This window comes from Dipodomys spectabilis, unplaced genomic scaffold (genome assembly GCF_019054845.1).
Source record: "Dipodomys spectabilis isolate Male_0828 unplaced genomic scaffold, ASM1905484v1 ptg000030l, whole genome shotgun sequence".
Lineage (NCBI taxonomy): Eukaryota > Metazoa > Chordata > Mammalia > Rodentia > Heteromyidae > Dipodomys > Dipodomys spectabilis.
The window spans coordinates 9,338,845-9,356,897 of NW_024870707.1; the positions used below are offsets into that span (position 1 = coordinate 9,338,845).

General features: G+C 50.4%; 1 protein-coding gene across 3 annotated transcripts; it reads left to right on the forward strand.

Annotated features, from left to right (window-relative positions):
* Positions 1–422: 422 nt before the first annotated feature.
* Spindoc (spindlin interactor and repressor of chromatin binding) lies at positions 423–17,800 on the forward strand. Of its 3 annotated transcripts, XM_042676159.1 has the most exons (7): positions 423–694; positions 6,591–6,920; positions 6,997–7,143; positions 7,293–7,424; positions 7,528–7,728; positions 9,225–9,332; positions 17,074–17,800. In XM_042676159.1, exons 1-7 carry the CDS (start codon positions 568–570, stop codon positions 17,283–17,285), a joined length of 1,257 nt encoding a protein of 418 aa, XP_042532093.1. In that variant the 5' UTR covers positions 423–567; the 3' UTR covers positions 17,286–17,800. The 3 variants fall into 3 exon arrangements, with proteins under 3 accessions (XP_042532093.1, XP_042532094.1, XP_042532096.1); XM_042676160.1 differs by lacking the exon at positions 9,225–9,332; XM_042676162.1 differs by lacking the exon at positions 17,074–17,800 and having other exon boundaries at positions 9,084–9,320.
* The last annotated feature ends 253 nt before the right edge of the window (positions 17,801–18,053 follow it).

Genomic DNA, 18,053 nt, shown 5'->3' on the forward strand with positions numbered 1-18,053 from the left:
GTGCCTTTCCCGCCTTGGGACACCTCCTGGCTGGCTCGTGCACGGGAGGGAAAAAAAAAATCCTGGGGCCCCGGTTAGCTGTCGGCGCACCAGCAACAATGCCCAGCAAGGCATTGTCTCCGTGGAGCCGGCCCACCATCCCGAGGCCCGCGCCCGGGGAAGCAGGGGCCTCCCCGCCACGCCAGCCACCCGGCCGCCCGCGGTCTCCAAGACTCTAACAACGCCGCGTGCCCGGGGGCGGGGCTTGCGTGGGGCCTCTCGTGATTGGTCAATCAGGGCCAGGGGGCGGGCCTGGCGGGCGGGAACCGACAATGAGCCTCTATAAAAGGGAGCGGTGGGGCCCGGGGCCCCGGATTGAGTCCTCCCCGCCCGGGGTCGCGGGTCTCTGAGTTCTGTGTCTGGCCCGGCCAGTGAGCGGGCGGGCGGCGCGTGGCGGGGCCTGCGCTCCGGGGCCCGGCGTGGTGTCTGGTGGGGAGCAGCCGCCCGCTTGCTGCACCAGCCGAACGAGGCCTTGCGCGCCGTTCTTCCGAAGTCTGGTCCCCGTTGTCGCCCCCGGCCGGCCGCGCCATGGCCCTGAGGGCGGAGGGCGCCGCGCTCGACTGCTTTGAGGTGACACTCAAGTGTGAGGAAGGGGAGGACGACGATGAGGCCGTGGTGGTGGCGGTCATACCGCGCCCCGAGCCGATGCTCAGAGGTGAGGATGGCGGGGACCCCATTTTGGCTTCCCGGCCGGGGTGGGAGTGGGGGGAGGCTCGGACCCCCGAGGCCCGGCGGGCTGGGTCCCCCGGGAGGCCCCCCCCCCCCCCGGCACCCTCGGGCCTGGCGCCCCGGCCCGCGGCCCCTCCCCCTCCGGTCCGGGCCCGGCGCGCGCGCGCTCCTCCCCCGCCGGGTCTGGAATCTCCGGCCTCTCCGAATCCCCCTCCCCCACCTCGGCCCCGGGTCTGGAGACTTCGATCCACACCCGACGCTAAACGGATCTTCCGGTGCCTGGCGCCCCCTCGCCGGGGCCCAGCGCGGAGACTGGATCCCCGGGAGGGGCGCCGACTGTACGCGGGCTCTGCCTTGACTACGCCGGGGCCCGGCTGTGTCTTAGGCCGAGGGGCTGGCGAGGCCTTTAGGCCCGAGACTGGGCGCGGTAGCGACTCAGAGGGTGGAGGGAGGTATCGGGTGGACCTCCAAAAGGAGAATTTTAAGACCCCCTCCAAGAATTAGGCTTTCCCGCTCCCACCCATCCCCAGGCCTTCCCTTGTTGGAGCCACAGGTGTCAGGTTCTCCAGCAAGTGCGATGAATGAACTGCGTCCAACACCTACTAGGAGGAAAAAAGAAGTGCTGGCTAGGTCGCCCCCCGCCCTCCTCAGCCATCTAAAAGCCATCAAGAAGCCTCTAATGGGAGGTGAGGGGCAATTTGGGAGCACGCGCTCTCCCTTCTCCCTCTACCAATTGGTTTAGTCTTCAGGGGTTTGCAAACCATTGGAAAACAAAAGAGCCACCTTTGTGGAAGACTTAATATTCATGAAAATGCAAATATTTCTTCATTGTCCAATACCTCTTTCCGATAGGGTGAGCCATTCGTTGTAATTCCACCCAAACCTAGATGTATCACCATTTCTCAACCTTATTGGAGACAAGCAGGTGATAAACAGGGGAATGAAAGGGTCTCTCTTTCAGAATATTTAGCATTTAGCCCATGCTCCGTTATTACTAACCCATCTCCATTAATCTGCCCAACAACCCTGTAAGGGTGGCTTCATCCCCATTAACAGGAAGGAAATAGAAGTCTAGAGAGGTTTATTCATCAACCATTGTTTATAGGGTAACAACTCAATAAACAAATCTGGTGAAACCTTGCCTTGAACACACACACACACACACATATATATAAATATATATATATATGTATATATATATATTTATATATATGGCAATGATAAGTAAACAAGTATATTGAGCTAGGTGTTACTGACTCTCACTTGTAGTTTTAGATACTGGGAAGTTTAAGATCTAGAGGATAGAGGCTAGAGGCCTGTCCATGCAGAAAAATTCCTTAAACTCCCATCTCCAAAACAGCCAGCAAAAAGCAATCTTGGAGATAATGTTTCAAGTGAGTATAGCACCAGGTTAGGGAAATGAAAGGCCCTTGAATTCAAACTCTAGTACCTCAAACACAACACACACACACACACACACACACACACACACACACAACATAGCTTGGCAAGAAGAAAGGGAAGGAACAAGAAATTTCTATTGAGTAGCTAGAAAGGAGAAGCTTCTTCAATAAGGTGACGTTGTTGTTGGTTGTGGGGCTTGAACTCTGGGCCTGGGCACTATCCCTCAGCCATTCAGCTCAAGGCTAGCATTCTACCACTTAAGCCACAGTGCCACTTCCAGCTTTTTCTGCTTATGTGGTGCTGAGGAATCGAACCCAGGGCCTCATGCATGCAAGGCAAACACTCTACCACCTTCCCAGCCGTGCTCTAACACTTTTGAGCCACAGTACCACTTCTGGTTTTCTGGTGGTTAATTTGAGATAAGAGTATCACAGACTTTCCTGCCCAGGCTGGCTTTGAACCACTAACCCCAGATCTCAGCCTCCTGAGTAGCTAAGATTACAGGTGTGAGCCACCAGCTCCCTGCAAAGGTGATTTTTAAAAAAATATAATTTTATTGTTATTAAAGTGTGTAAGTTGGGCTGGGAAGGTGGCTCAGAGGTAGAGCGCTTGCCTTGCATGCATTAGGCCCTGGGTTCGATTCCTCAGCACCACATAAGCAAAAAGAAAAATGCCAGAAGTGGCGCTGTGGCTCAAATGGTAGAGTGCTAGCCTTGAGCTGAAGAGCTGAGGGACAGCGCCCAAGCCCCAGAGTTCAGGCCCCACGACCGGACCCAAAAAAATAAAAAATAAAGTGTGTAAGTCAAGTAATGAGTTTTTTATTTTTTGTTTTTTTGGCTGGTGCTGGGGTTTGAACTCTGGGCCTGATCTGAGCACTCTTTCTTTTTCTCAAGGCTAGTGCTCTACCTCTTGAGCCACAGCCCACTTCTGGCTTTTTCTGAGTAGTTTATTGGAGACAAGGGTCTCCAGCTTTCCTGCCTGTGCTGGCTTTAAACCATGATCCTCAGATCTCAGCCTCCTGAGTAGCTAGGATTACAGGTGTGAGCCACAGACATAGAGGAAGTTAGAGAGCCAGCCCTGGAAATAGCTGGAGGGAAGAGCCTTTTAGGCAGAGAAAAGATAAGTGTAGATAATTGAAGTATGTGAGAAAGAAGGTGAATTTCAAGCTTTTGGCCTAAGCAACTGAAGGATGCTTTCCTGTTTATTGAGAAGGAAGGAGACTGGGTATATGTAGAGTTGGGATATTGGAAGTTAAGGTTTGAAAATGGTAAATTCAAGATGCCAATTACGAGCAAGTTTGATGGTGTATACCTATAATCTTGACTGAGGCAGAATCACAAGAAGGCCAGTCTGGGCTATATAGCATTCTGGTGGAAGTGTAAATATGAGCATCATTAAGAGGCAGTAATAAAGGTAAGAATCAGAGGGAAGAGGCCAAGCAAGGAGTCCAAGGACCAGAGCCCTGGATGGAAGGCAGGGTGGAGATAATTCAGTCCTTTATCACTGGTAAGCTCTGTTGGTGTTGGAGATTTTAGACTAAATTTTGGCTTGCAGTGTGCAGAGGACACAAGGTGCCATGCTTTGGAGGGAAGGTGAAACGATGGGGCTCACACCTGTAACCCATAGCTACTCAGGAGGCTGAAACCTGAGGATTGCAGTTCAAAGTCCGCCCAGGCAGGAAAGTCCCTGAGAGTCTGATCTATCAAAACAAAAACCAAAAAAACCTGACATGGACCTGTGGCTCAAGTGGTAGAGCACTAGCTTTGAGTACGATAAAGCTCAGGGACAGCACCCAGACCCTGAATTTAAGCCCCAGAGTTTGCACACACATACACCACTGTGGGGAGAACCCTGCAAGGGTGCCTGAGAAGCAGCAGTGGAAAAGCAGAAAAGGAAGCTTGATTGGTGCCCTGCATATATCTGGAGTTAAAAATCTAGCTGGAAAGCTGACAGGCTGAGGAACTTCCTGCTGGGTTTACTGGTAACCTTTAGGAGAGCTGGTTTGAGGGAGTGGTAGAAAAGGATGGATGACCACTGAGAGGTCGGGGGTCCTGTCTCATGGGAAGTAAGTACAGTTCACCTGAGCCCTAGATTGGCCCAGGCCAAGGCTCAGGTCTGTTCTGGATACAGCTCCTAGGTGTTAGCTTGTGTTTGTTCGTCCTTTCTGGTGCAAGTGAGAGGTCAAAGAGCCACCATAGCCCTTGCCAGAAACAGTGACCTACCCAGCTAACATGGGTCTTAAGACACTTGGTGAGTTGTAAAGGGTTTCTCTCCCATCAGTGCTTCTCTTTCCCTTCCTCTTCTCTGTCTTCCCCTTCCCTTTTTGTCCCCTTCCCTCTTCTTTTTTTTTTGGGGGGGGGGGGGGCTCCGGTCGTGGGGCCTGAACTGTGGGCCTGGGCGCTGTCCCTCAGCTCTTCAGCTCAAGGATAGCATTCTACCCTGAGCCACAGCGCCACTTCCGGCTTTTTTCTTTTTGTGTATGTGGTGCTGAGGAATCGAACCCAGGGCCTCTGGCATGCAAGGCAAGCGCTCTACCACTGAGCCCTCCCGTTCCCTCTTATGACTGACTGACTGGCTGTCTCTGTCTCTCTCTGTCTTTGTCTCTCTCCAGTTTCTGTTGGTTAATTGAAGATGAGTCTCATGGACTTTCCTATCTGGGCTGTTTTTGAAGCATGATCCTTAGATCTCAGCCTTTTGAGAAGCTAGGATTGTAGGCGTCAACCACCAGCACCCAACTTTTTTTATGCTAGTCCTGGGGCTTGAACTCACGACGCCTGGGCACTGTCCCTGAGCTTCTTTTATTCAAGGCTAGCACTCTTATCACTTGAGCCACAGTGACATTTCTGGCCTTTTCTGTTTATGTGGTACTGAAGAATTGAACCCAGGGCTTCATGCATGCTAAAAAAGCACTCTATCACTAAGCTACATTCCCAGCCCCCAACTTTTTATCTTGTTATTGTGGGATGTGGAACTAGCCTTAGACCAAGGTCCTTCTCTGCTTTGTAACTACAGTTATGCAGTACCCGGCCAGCTTTAGGCTTAGTTCCAATTCTGGAGCTTGAACTCAGGGCCTTGATACTGTCCCTTAGCTTTTTCTCTCAAGGATAGTGCTTTATAACTTGAGCCACAGCTCTTCTAGCTTTTTGGTGGTTAGTTGGAGATAAGAGACTCATGGAGGGCTGGGAAGATGGCTCAATGGTAGAGCGCCTGCCTTGCATGCATGAGGCCCTGGGTTTGATTCCGCAGCACCACATAAGCAGAAAAAAAAAGCTGGAAGTGGCGCTGTGGCTCAAGTGGTAGAGCGCTAGCCTTGAGCTGAAGAGCTGAGGGACAGCACCCAGGCCCAGAGTTCAAGCCCCACTACCAGACCCAAAAAAAAAGACTTTGCCACCCAGGTCTGGCTTCAAACTGAGATCCTCAGATCTTAGCCTCCTAAGTAGCTAGGATTACACATGTGAGCCACTGGTACCTGGCTCTAGCTTAACTTTTTTTTTTTTTTTTTTTTTTTGCAGGGGGGAGGCAGTGCTGGGGAGCAGTGCAGGGCTTTATGCATGCTAGGCAAGCGTTCTATCACTGAGCTACATCCCCAGTCCAACTCTAGCTTGTTTTTTATATAACCTTGCTAACTTTTGCCCAGACTAGTTTTGGGGGGGGCGGGGGAAGCAGTTGTGGGGCCTAAACTCTGGGCCTGGGTGCTGACCCTCAGCTCTTCAGCTCAAGGCTAGTGCTCTACCACTTGAGCCAAAGAGCCACTTCCGGTTTTTTCTGCTTATGTGGTGCTGAGGAATCGAACCCAGAGCCTCATCCATGCAAGGCAAGCACTCTACCATTGAGCCACCTGCCCAGCTCCTAGGCTAGTCTTGAACAATGATCTTCTCATACAGGAGAGTGGCTAGGATTACAGGTTTATGCCACCATGGTTGATCTGTGCAGTGCTAGTTCAAGAACACAGAGAGCAGTAGAACAGGTGGCATATAGTTCAGTAGGGGCAAAGCCATCACTGCAAATACTTGGGGAGCACTGGTCAAGGCTAGTTGTGAGGGGGCCAGAGCGTGTTTTAAATACCTGTTCTTCAACATGTAGAGGAACCAGCAGGTGAGCCACTGACAGAATATCTTTTCTCCCCCATGGGGACCAGAAGATGATAAAATTTAGTTTCATGAAAATCAAGTACAGTTACAGCCAACCATCAGGAGTATGTCACAGGAATGATGTCACCAAATAGTCAAGAGTTCTGGGCATATGTCCAGAGACTGGCAACCTGGGAAACACGGAGCCGAAGACCCAGGACTGATAAGAGGTATAGAGGCATTAGTGGCGTAGTAATGCTAGGCACACAGGCTTTGTGCACGTGCCTGGAGCTTTGTGAGATCTGGTGGGAAGAACGCTGCATGGCCCTCACCTGCCCCACATAGATGTGTTCTAAGCATCATTTCTAGCCATGGGCATCTTTACAGACATTTTCCTTCCATCCTCAGTAACCCAACAGGAGAAGACCCCGCCACCTCGGCCCAACCTTTTGGAGGCAGGTGGAGATGGCTGTGAAGAGCCCAAGCAGCAAGTGTCTTGGGAACAGGAGTTCCTGGTGGGAAACAGCCCTGGAGGTGGTGGGCGGACACTGTGCATGGTGTGTGGGTCAGAGATCCGGTTCCCCTCGGCCGAAACAGCACGCATGCACATTCTGGAGCAGCATCCACACACCCTAGATCTGAGCCGCTCTGAGAAGAACAACATCCTGGAGGCCTGGAGTGAAGGAGTGGCCCTTTTGCAAGATGTCCAAGCTGAGCAGCCATCCCTACCGAGCCCAGGTAGGGAGGGTGGGGGCCGAGGGAGAAGCAGGGCCCGTGGGAGCCCTGGGAGCTCAGTGGGCCTTTGCCCCTTCAGAATCAGGCCAGGATGTCCAGCCAGATCCAGACTCCAACCCGAACCCTGCCAGGATGCCAGCAGAGATCGTGGTCCTCCTGGACTCCGAGGACAACCCTCTCCCTAAAAGGAGCCGGCCTAGAGGACTCCGCCCCCTTGAGCTGCTTGGTCAGTCAACAGGGGACCTTGGGAAGGTGGTGTGGGCGGGGGTGAGGGGTGAAGCACAAGCCCTATGATCTAGGCTGGGGCAGGAAGGTGTTGTTAGGAGCCTGAGGCTGTGGGGTTCAGGCATGGTGGCCTCATCTTTTATTTTGCAGCTGCCCCTGCTACAGAGCCAGGAAATAATAATAAGAAGTCCCGCACTCAGAGATGGAAGGAACCCTCTGGGGAAGAGCCTGTGAGAAAGAAGAGAGGAAGGCCAGTGACCAAAAACTTGGATCCTGACCCAGGTAAGTGTTGGCCCTGGCCACATAGTGTAGGCATGGCCAGGCAAGGGGCATCTGCAGCTCTCTGGGGGTAAAAGCTGACCATTCTTGCTGTCCTCCATCCCAGACCCTCCGTCCCCGGACTCACCAGCTGAAGCATTTGCAGCACCAGCCGAGGTCCGCCACTTCACTGATGGCACCTTCCCTCCTGGCTTCGTCCTCCAGCTCTTTTCTCATACCCAGCTTAGAGCCACAGACAACAAGGACTGTCCTAAAGAGGGCCAGGCAGCAGGAGAAGGCCTACCCCAGGCAGTAAGCCCCTCTTCAGGTGAGCCCTTCTGAGAGGACCATAAGGGAGGAGGGCAGGCAGTATCCTGGGTTCCAACTTCTGAAGTTGCTCTGTAGTACAGCCCAGGCTAAACAACTGAGCATTTCCCAGTGTTCTCAGGACTTTTCTGGAGGTGGTCATTAGGTTGGGCATCTCCTGAAAAGCCTTGACCTCCAGTTGTACTCATAAAGCTCTCTCCAGCTGGAGCCCAAGAGGAACCCACCTTACCTTCACCATGGTGCAGAAGCAGCCCAGATGGGGTGTTTGGCAATTCCCACAAATGTGTCTGTAATCACAGCACTTGGGAGGCTGAGGCAAGATGATTAAGAGTACAAGGCTAGCCTGGGCTAAGTAGTGAGACCTGTTTCAGAAACCATAAGGTATCGAGGATATAGGTAAGAAGACCACATAGATACTCCCTAGAGATACCAGTTCTATGATGGCAAGTGCTTGTGTTTGCATCTGTCCACTGATTTTAAGAAGCTTCTGTACAGTTCATTTGGGCCTCACAAAAATGCTTTGTAAAGGCAGGCATGGTGGCACAGTCTGTAATCCTAGCACTCAAGAAGCTAAAATGGAGGGATTGTGAATGAGTTTAGTGAGAACTTATCTCAAAAACAAAACAAAACAAAAACTTAATATGAAAAGAGCAAGTATCCCTTTGTCTAGATGGAGAAGCTGAGTTTCAAAAAGATGGCTCATTCCTCCCCAGAGTCCGCTGTATGAGTTTCCCACTTACTGCTGAAATAACTTACTACAAACTTAGTGGCTTAAAACAGCACATTTATTTTATAGTCAGAAGACCAAAATGAGTCTCCCTAAGCTAAACATAAGATATTGGCAGGCTGTGTTTATTTCTGGAAGTTGTAGGGAAAAATCTGTTTTCTTGCCTTCCTAACTTTTGGAGTCTTCCCGTATTCCTTGGTTTGTGGCCTCTTCATATTCTCAAAGCCAGCAGTGGCTAGTAGAGGTTCTCAAGATGCCATCTTTGGTCATCTAACTTTCTTCCTCATTTAAGGACCCTTGTGTTTACAGTGAACATTTTCAAATAATCCAGGCAGATCTATTTATCCATTTTAGTAGTTTGGAGCATAGAACCCAGAGTCTGACACAGGCTAGGCAAGTGCCCATTTCTTCTTCTAAGTCAGCTGATTAACAACCTTAATTGTATGTTCAACTTAATTCCCCTTGTTGTATAATAAGACATTTGCAGGTTCTGAGGATTCACTGGCATTGGCTCTTAACAGTTTGATTGCTTTCTTCTGCTTCTTCGCAAAGCTCCGTGTGTCTGTATTTGTGTTTGCTTTTGTTTACTTATTTACCAAAACAGGCCCCCTTTTCTCCTCTCAAGACAGGCCTCACCCCTTCACGTAGATCACAGTTCTAACTGTCTCAAGTTTCAGCTTGAGTCACGTTCCAATGCTGCCTCCCTGGGTTCACTCGGCCCACTTGGACTTGAGTGTTTCCGAGTCTCCGCTCACCCATGGATCTCCTAGATGGCTGGCCTCTCCACTGTGTAATGGATCTTCCAGTCTCATGCTTGAAGCGGGCCTTCGTTTCCTGTCCCAGGGTGCCCTGTGCCCAAACTCTACCTGTCTGGGGTGGTGAGTAGAGGAGCAGAGAATCCTTGAGGTTTAAGTTTGTTTGGGGTGAGTGGGTACAGTGGAGGGATGGGGCTTCATCAGCCTACAAATGTTAGGAGAGGGCCAGAGGAGGGTAGCTGTGTGTTGTTGGCAACAGCATGATTTGTGGGGCTTGGAGATGGTCTGGGAACTGTACTTTTAAGTACACTTAAGTAATACAATGACAAAGGTCATGGCACTTGCTCCCAAGGGAAGTTCTGGAGAATAAGAGGCACAAGGCAGGCTTTGGTCCAGAAAACTCAAGTCTGTTGGGAGCTAACTCACTGGTGGTAGGGAGGCCCCATGCTGGAGGAACCCAGAGCCTGGACAGATTTCCCAAACCAGAGAAGGTTCTTTTCTGTATGCTTGTATATGTGGTGACATTCTCTAAAGATTGGGAGGAATGATCCTATCATTAAAAAATAATAATAAAAAGTTTATTTTTTTAGTGCTTAGAAACGATTCCTCAGCACCACATAAGCAAAAAAAAAAGCCGAGAGTGGTGCTATGGCTCAAGTGGTAGAGCACTAGCCTACCACTGGGACAGCGCCCAGGCCCAGAGTTCAGACCCCACGACCGGATCCAAAAAAAAGTAAAAATAAAAGAAATGGCTTTGGAGCTTGGGTACCCTTGGCTCATGCTTGTAATCCTAGCTACTCAGGAGGCTGAGATCTGAGGATCACACATGGTTTAGAGCCAACCTGGGCAGAAAAATCCATGAGACTGATTGCCAATATATTACTCAAAAAGTTGGAAGTGGAGGGGCTGGGAAGGTGGCTCAGTGGTAGAGCGCTTGCCTTGCATGCATGAGGCCCTGCGTTCGATTCCTCAGCACCACATAAGCAAAAAGAAAAAAAGCCGGAAGTGGTGCTGTGGCTCAAGTGGTAGAACGCTAGCCTTGAGCTGAAGAGCTGAGGGACAGCGCCCAGGCCCAGAGTTCAGGCCCCACGGCCGGACCCCAAAAAAAAAGCTGGAAGTGGGGCTGGGAAATTGGCTCAGTGGTAGAGTGCTTGCCTGGCATGCATGAGACCTGGGAGTTCAATTCCTCAGCACCACATAAGCAGAAAAAAGCTGGAAGTGGTGCTGTGGCTCAAGTGGTAGAGCACTAGCCTTGAGCAAAAGAAGCTCAGGGACAGCGCCCCGGCCCTGAATTCAAGCCCCAAGACCAGGCTTCCCCTCCCCCCCAAAGAAAAAAAGGCTTTAGTTGTTGAAATGGTTCCTATGGATAAGTTAACCAAGCTGAGGGAGCTGGATATGAGGCTGTCTGGGAAGATTCTAGAGTTTTCCAAGGGCTTTGTAGGAGGAGTTGTAGATACAGTGTCTAGGACAGAAGAGAAGTGAACCGGAAGGCCCACTCGTAAGTCACGGGGAGAAGGCTTTTTTGTTGTGCTGACATTGGTTTGAGTAGTACCTGGGGGCTTAGTCAGAATGCTTGAATGAGGCACAGGGACTTGTAACCTGAACTTGGCAGGAGTGTAGTGGGCAAATGTGGCATCCATGGGACTGGCAGCCTCACACAGGCCTTGCATTCTGCTCACTGGTATGTCCTCAGTACCTACAACAGTGCCTGGCAAAAGGACAACTCAGACAGATGACCATGCCTGTCTTTGCTTGTTGGTCAAGTGTTGGCATTTCCAGAGTCCCTGAGGAGAGGTTGGCCGCAGCTTCTGCTAGAGGAACGGTGCATCTGTGGGCGAACACAGACAGACATATACACACAGATGCATTAATCCAAGGGAGAGTGTGAAATGATAGGACATTTGGGCAGGGCTGGTGAGTGTTCTAGGGCCAGGACCTAAAGGGGCTTAGTCTGTCCCAGAGACAGGTAACTTCTCCTAGGTTTCTTTCTTTTTGAGGGGCGGGGGGCCAGGGGGAGTGCCAGTCCTGGGACTTGAACTCAGGGCCTGGGCACTGTCTCTGAGCTGCTTTTTTGCCTGGGCACTGTCCCTGAGCTTCTTTTGCTCAAGGTTAGCTTTCTACCACTTGAGCCACAGTGCCACTTCAGGCTTTTTCTGTTTATATGGTACCGAGGAATCGAACCCAGGGTTTCATGAATGCTAAGCAAGCACTCTACTAAACCACATTCCCAGCCCCCAGTTTTCTTTCTTTCTTTCTCTTTTTTTGAACCAGTATTGGGGCTTAAACTTGCTTGAGCCCTATCCCTTTGCTTTTTGACTCAAGTCTAGTGTTCTACCACTTGAGTCACTGCTCCACTTCTAGCTTCTTTTTGCTGATTAATTAGGGTTTCATGGATTTTCCTGCCCAGGCTGGCTTCAAACCATGATCCTCAGATCTTAGATTCCTGAGTAGCTAGGATTATAAGTGTGAAATGCTAGCACCCAGCCCGGCTTGCTTTTTATACCTCTGGATGGGGCTCTCTTGCCCATGTCCCATGCTTCACTCTTCTGAATCCCTACCCCATACATCTGCCTTCCTCACCTCCAGCAAGAACTGACGCTTGACCATGGTAATTCAGGAAGTCCCTATGGGTGGGAATGTGGCTCAGTGGTAGAGTGCTTGTCTAGCTTGCATGAAGCCTTGGGTTCAATTCCTTAGTATCACATAAACAGAAAGAAGTGGTGCTGTGGCTTAAGTGGTTAAAGTGCTAACCTTGAGCAAAAGAAGCTCAGGGACAGTGCCCCAGCCCTTAGTTCAAGCCCTAGGACTGTCACAAAAAAAGAAAAACATAGTAAGAGCTAAGAGAAACCAGGGACTTGTTTTCTTTTTTTCTTTTTCTTTTGCTAGTCCTTAAGCTTGAACTCAAGGCCTGGACACTGTCCCTGGGCTTCTTTTTGCTCAAGGGTAGTGTGCCACCACTTGAGCCACAGTGCCACATCTGGCTTTTTCTGTTTATGTGGTACTGAAGAGTCAAACACAGGGCTGCATGCATGAGATGCAAGCACTCTACCACTAAGCCACATTCCCAGCTCCCCGCCTCTCCAGCGCTTACTACATATTGAACTTCCCTGGCATGCTATCTCCTAAAAATAAGCTATAGAAAGTATTATTCTGTTCTCCAGGAGGGGAAACTGTGTCAGGTGTGGGGGTCCCCAATGACCTAGTAACTCTGGAGGCTGGGGCATATGGATTACTTGAGCTTAGGAGTACAGGCCAACCTGGGCAGTATAACCAAGTACCTGGCTTAAAAAACAAGGGGTGTGGCCAGGAGCCAGTGGCTCAGGCCTGTAAGCCTAACTATTCAGGAAGCTGAGATCAGAGGATCATGGGGTTCAAAGCTAGCCCAGGCAGAAAAGTCTCATGTTCAATTTACCACCAGAAAACAAAGTGTGGTGTGGCTCAAAATGGTACAGTATTAGCCTTGAGCAAAAAAGCTCAGGGAACGCCGAGTTCAAGCCACACAACTGACAAACAATAAAACAAGGGGTATATGGGAAGTAGACAGGGGTAGACCACTTGCCTAGCATATATATGAAGTTCTAAACTTGATCCCTAGCACTAGGGAAGAAAAAAAAGCTGGGTGTGGTAGTGCCCACTTGTAATCCCATCCTCTTGGTTGGGAAGTGAAGTATAGGCAAACCCTGGCAGGAAAAAAAGCCCATCTTGGCCAACAAGCTCAAGTATAGTGGTACTGACTTGTAATCCCATCTATATGAGAGGTATAAGTAGGAGGGATCTCAGTCCAAGGTTGCCAAGCAGCAGACCTCAGGCAGGTTAAGTACCTCATCTAGGGTCACTTGCTTACTAAGCTATGTCTCTCTTTCCACTAAGCCCATCTGCAAGCTATGTGCAGCCATTCCTTCCCCCCTTCCCTGCCACTGTCTCCAGGGCTCCATTTCTTCTGGCACAAGACTGAGCTGCCCCCAGCCAAGGCTAGCCCTTTTCCCCAGGCTTAGGGCCAATGGGGTCTCTCCTCTCTGTTGCCCTGTCTTCTTCAGATCTTCCCCATCAACCTGCACAGAGCTGTAATTTGTCCTTTCTTAACCTCTTATTCTTCTATCCACTGTCAGTGCATCTTTGGATCCTGAAGGCCTTTTCTTTACTGACTGCCTGTCATCTCTTTGTGGACTCCACTTGAATCACTTGGTTTTATCTGCCACAATCCAGCCTGAAATTGTTGTTTGTTAGGATCCACTGACTTCCACAAAATTAAACCCAGTGGTCAGTTCTTATGTCCTTCCTTCCTTTCTTTTCTTCTCTCTTTTTTTCTTTTGCAGTACTGGGGAATGAATTTAAGACCTAGCTTGAGCCTACCACTTGAGCCACATCCCCAATCCATTGATTGGTCTTTCATTCTTGCTGTGGCAGCACCAGGGAGTAGACCTGTCGCTCGTGCTTTCCTCCTAGCAACAACTTTGTTCCCCTGGCTGTTCCATGTGTTCCTTTTTCTCGCCCTGGTATGCATGTGCACTGCACACTGCAGGGGCCCCTTCACTCACAACATACACACACACTCACACACTCACAATGAGACTCTGGGCTGGCCTCAACTAGGCCTCCGAAGTACTAGGATTATAGACATGTGCCACCACCTGGCACTTCTGTTTCTCTTTTTTTTTTGATTGACTAAAAGATCAACATCCAGGGCTGGGAATGTGGTTTAGTTGTAGAGTGCTTGCCTCGCATGCACAAAGCCCTGGGTTCAATTCCTTAGCACCACATAAATAGAAAAAGCTGGAAGTGGTACTATGGCTCAAGTGGTAGAGGGCTAGTCTGGCATTAGTCCCTACCACTTATTCCAGTTCCCCTTTCTAGGAAACTGGCAGCCCATCTTTCCATTTGCTCTGGTCAAACTCCAAAGTTGTCCTGCTTTTCCAGTCCCATATCAGTAAGCTTCTAAAAGAGGTTCAGAGTTTAGAGTTGGGTGTAGTTGACTCATGCCTGTAAGCTAAGTGTGGTGGTATGCACCTTGACAAGGAGAGTTTGGAGAACAGAAAACCAACTGGCCCTGGACAAAAAGTATCTGTGTTATGAAGTAAACTACCAGGAGATATCAACCACACACACAGTAGTTGATAGAAAGTCTTTATTAGCTGGCCAGTGACTACATTGTGCATTCGTGTGCCCCAAAATGCAGTCCTGAGCCTTCTTTCAGGACACATAAATTTACATCCTTGTTTGCTCAGGGGTGGAAAGTTCCTAATAGTTCTTCCAATAGTTCGTCCAAACCAAATGGGAAAAGCCAAACACAGCATTGAGCGAGGGCCGCATGGCCATTACTAGAGCTCATTTCTAGGACCAATTACTTAGGAACATAAACGGAACAGTGGGCATATTTTTTAATGTTGGGGCTGGGAAGGTGGCTCAGTGGTAGAGTGCTTGCCTTGCATGCCTGAGGCCCTGAGTTCGATTCCTCAGCACCACATAAGCAAAGAGAAAAAAGCCGGAAGTGGCGCTGTGGCTCAAGTGGTAGAGCGCTAGCCTTGAGCTGAAGAGCTGAGGGACAGCACCCAGGCCCAGAGTTCAGGCCCCACGACCAGACCCCCCCCCCCCCCAAAAAAAAAATATTTTTTTTTTAATGTTAAACCATAGGGAACCAGTCTCACGGCTAGGAGTGCAGTCCTATCTTTTAAGGAGTCATAAAAGCAAAATAGAGTTATAGAAGCTAAGGGTAGACTCTAGGGCAGTGAGGCTTAATAAGCTATCACATCTGGAAAATAAAAAGGGTAAGGGCATGGCTTTCAAGTGGTAGAGCACAGAGTTACCTCCTACCTCCTTCATTGTCACTCCCCTTGCTTGCTACCTGCAACTTTTTTTTTTGGTCAGAGGTGGGGCCTGAACTCTGGGCCTGGGCGCTGTCCCTCAGCTCTTCAGCTCAAGGCTAGCATCCTACCACATGAGTCACAGCGCTACTTCCGGCTTTTTCTGCTTATGTGGTGCTGAGGAATTGAACCCAGGGCCTTATGCATACAAGGCAAACACTCTACCACTGAGCCACCTTCCCAGCCCCAGGGCCTGCACTTTCTAACTAGTCTCTGGCCTTTGAGCTTTGCCAGCTGTTCTCTGACAGCAGTGTTCTTTTTTTTTTTTTTTTTTTTTTGGGTCCGGTCATGGGGCCTGAACTCTGGGCCTGGGCGCAGTCCCTCAGCTCAAGGCTAGCGCTCTACCACTTGAGCCACAGTGCCACTTCCGGCTTTTTTCTTTTTGCTTATGTGGTGCTGGGGAATCGAACCCAGGGCCTCATGCATGCAAGGCAAGCGCTCTACCACTGAGCCACCATCCCAGCCCAGCAGTCAGTGTTCTTACTAAAACACACCAGTCACTGTTGGGCTCCTCACACTGCTGCTCTCACTTGGTGAAAGTCAGTCAGTGTGAAGGCTGGTGTCCTTCCCCACATGCCTGGCCTGCTGGCAGGGCTGGCCTTGCCTTGCTGTTCTATGGCATCTGGCAGCATCTGCATTTGCTCTTTCCTCTATCTCCCGCCAGCTCTATGGCCGCCTCTCAGCTCCCTCTACATCTCTGCTCTGCAGTTGCTGGCTCTCCCACTCCTTGTTGCTCCTGCCTGTGGATAACATGAGTATCTTTGACTTACCAATCCTTCCTTTTTTTTGCTAGTCCTGGGGCTTGAACTCAGGGCCTGGGCATTCTACTACTTGAGTAAATGCACACTTACAGCTTTTTCTGAGTAGTTTATTGGAGATAAGAGTCTCATGGACTTGTTTACCAAGGTTATCTTTAAACCAGAAGCCTCAGATCTCAGCCTCCTGAGTAGCTAAGAATACTGGCGTGAGCCTCTGGCTCCTGGCCTGGTTTTGTTCTTAGTTGGCTCTCAGTAGCATGTCAGTCCCAAGAAGTCAGCGTGGTTGGCTCCACTTGCTGTGTCCCTAGCAACTGTAGAACAGTATAGGGAACATGGGAGTTGCCCATGCCCTAAGTTATTGTTGAGTTGATGAGCATATGAGTAGGGTTTTGACTTTCCCCAAGGGGCTTATAGTTTACCAGAAACACAAGCCAGATTATGCAAACACAAAACAGCTGGCCCAGTTGTGCGACCCAGTGGTTTTAAACTTGGAGTCATTTTAAATGCTTCCAAGCTATATGGCAAAATGGTACCTGTTTTCTCTGCTGTGTTTTCAGTAATTGTGTCTAAAAATAATGGAAAAACAACACTGCAAAGAATTTGAATATAGGCCATGCTGTTCCCATTGATGTTCCTGGTTTTGCTTTCCAATGTAATGAAACTTGTGGTAACTGAGGTGTGAACTCAGGACCTTATGCTTGCTCACTCTACTGTTGAGCCTCCTGTAGTCCGGTTTAATGGGCCCATGTCACAGAAGACATGGTAGCTACACGGTAGCCACAACATTCTGCCCTCGCTATCTGGAAGCCCCATGTTGCCATTTTGAATAGCTTCCCCTGATCCTGAAAGGTAGCTGTAGAACCCAGCTCAAGCTGCAAAGCTGCTATGCTCACCAGGGTTCTGTCTCTGCACACACAGCTCTGTGGGGACAAAGCATCATCCTATATTGCCATGTTAACTCCTAGTCAGTCCTGGGGCCAGGTGTCTCAGTGGGATTTATATGAGATGGAGTCAGCTGGCGGTAGGAGTTGAAGAGGTGATGTATAGCACTAAGCAGGAGGAACCCTTCATGGCAGTGCCTGGCCTGCTTGCGAGGGTAACACTTTATGCCAGCCAAGCTTGCTGCCTCCCAATGCCCTCTGCTTCCGCTCACATAGGCCCTAGGAGGATGGTTTAAACAGCTGTTAGGAACATTTGCCGGCTCTGGAGGGCCTTCCTCTTACTTTCTGTTCTGTCCCCGCCTAGCTCCCCCTCCGGGGCTTCGAGGGACACTGGATCTCCAGGTTATCCGGGTGCGGATGGAGGAGCCCCCAGCTGTCAGCCTCTTGCAAGACTGGTCCAAGCACCCCCAGGGCACCAAGGGGGTGGGAGCAGGTGACAGCTCAGACTGGCCCACAGTTCTGTCAGAATCCAGTGCCACTGTGCGGGGACAGCCAGAAGCAGAAAGTGGGGAGTAAGTTCTTGCTTTCCTGGGGGGCAGAGGGAAGAAAGGCAGCATCTCCCTTTGGCCTACCACTCAGCTATCATCTCAGCCACCTGATAGAGAATTTTAACACCAAATATCAGGCAGGGTGGAGGGGCAAGCGGGCAGCATCATCTCCATCACTTTGGGGCACCTGGTAGGTGTGGGCCCTTCGCTGGGTCTGAGGCCAGGCTCCCGAGGTAGGCAGTGGTAGCTGGCGCTGTTGTGAGCTGGGGCATTGGGCCTGTGGAGAACACCCATCCCAATCATTTGTGACCCCTCCACCTCCTCCCACCCATGTTTAGCCCCCTACCACTCTCCCCTGGCACAGTGCCTTACGCAGAGGTGGTCACAGCGGGGTTTGAACTGAGTCCCACTACCTCGGGGGACACCTCCTCCCCAACTTGTTCAGGCTTCTCCACCAGGAAGCCTCCATTACCTCTTCCCACTCCGTCCCTGAAAAGTCATCCATTAGCCCATTCTCCCTTTCACCTGTTGTCCTGTTGTATATATTGCCTTTGTTGACAATAAATTATTTTTTTTTATTAAGAGTTCAGTCTGGGCCATCATTGGGGACAAGGACCTCCTGGGGCCAACATGAGCGCCATGAGGGCTGGGAGATAGTGCTGGGCAGAGGCCGCCTGTCCCAGGGGTAGAGCAGTGAGCAACGGCAGGGCAAGATTTGCTTTACCCCTGGGCCTGTCTTGTCAGTTACGTAGGGAAGAGTGGCTTCCCTCCTTTAACCCACTCTGGAAAGGAGATC

Bases quoted from the DNA above. Each gene is read 5' to 3' on its own strand.
- Spindoc (XM_042676159.1), top strand. From the start codon at position 568: ATGGCCCTGAGGGCGGAGGGCGCCGCGCTCGACTGCTTTGAGGTGACA. The intron at 7,144-7,292 runs GTCAGTCAACAG...TTTATTTTGCAG, and splicing joins CCGCCCCCTTGAGCTGCTTG to CTGCCCCTGCTACAGAGCCA. The intron at 7,729-9,224 runs GTGAGCCCTTCT...TGGATCTCCTAG, and splicing joins GGCAGTAAGCCCCTCTTCAG to ATGGCTGGCCTCTCCACTGT.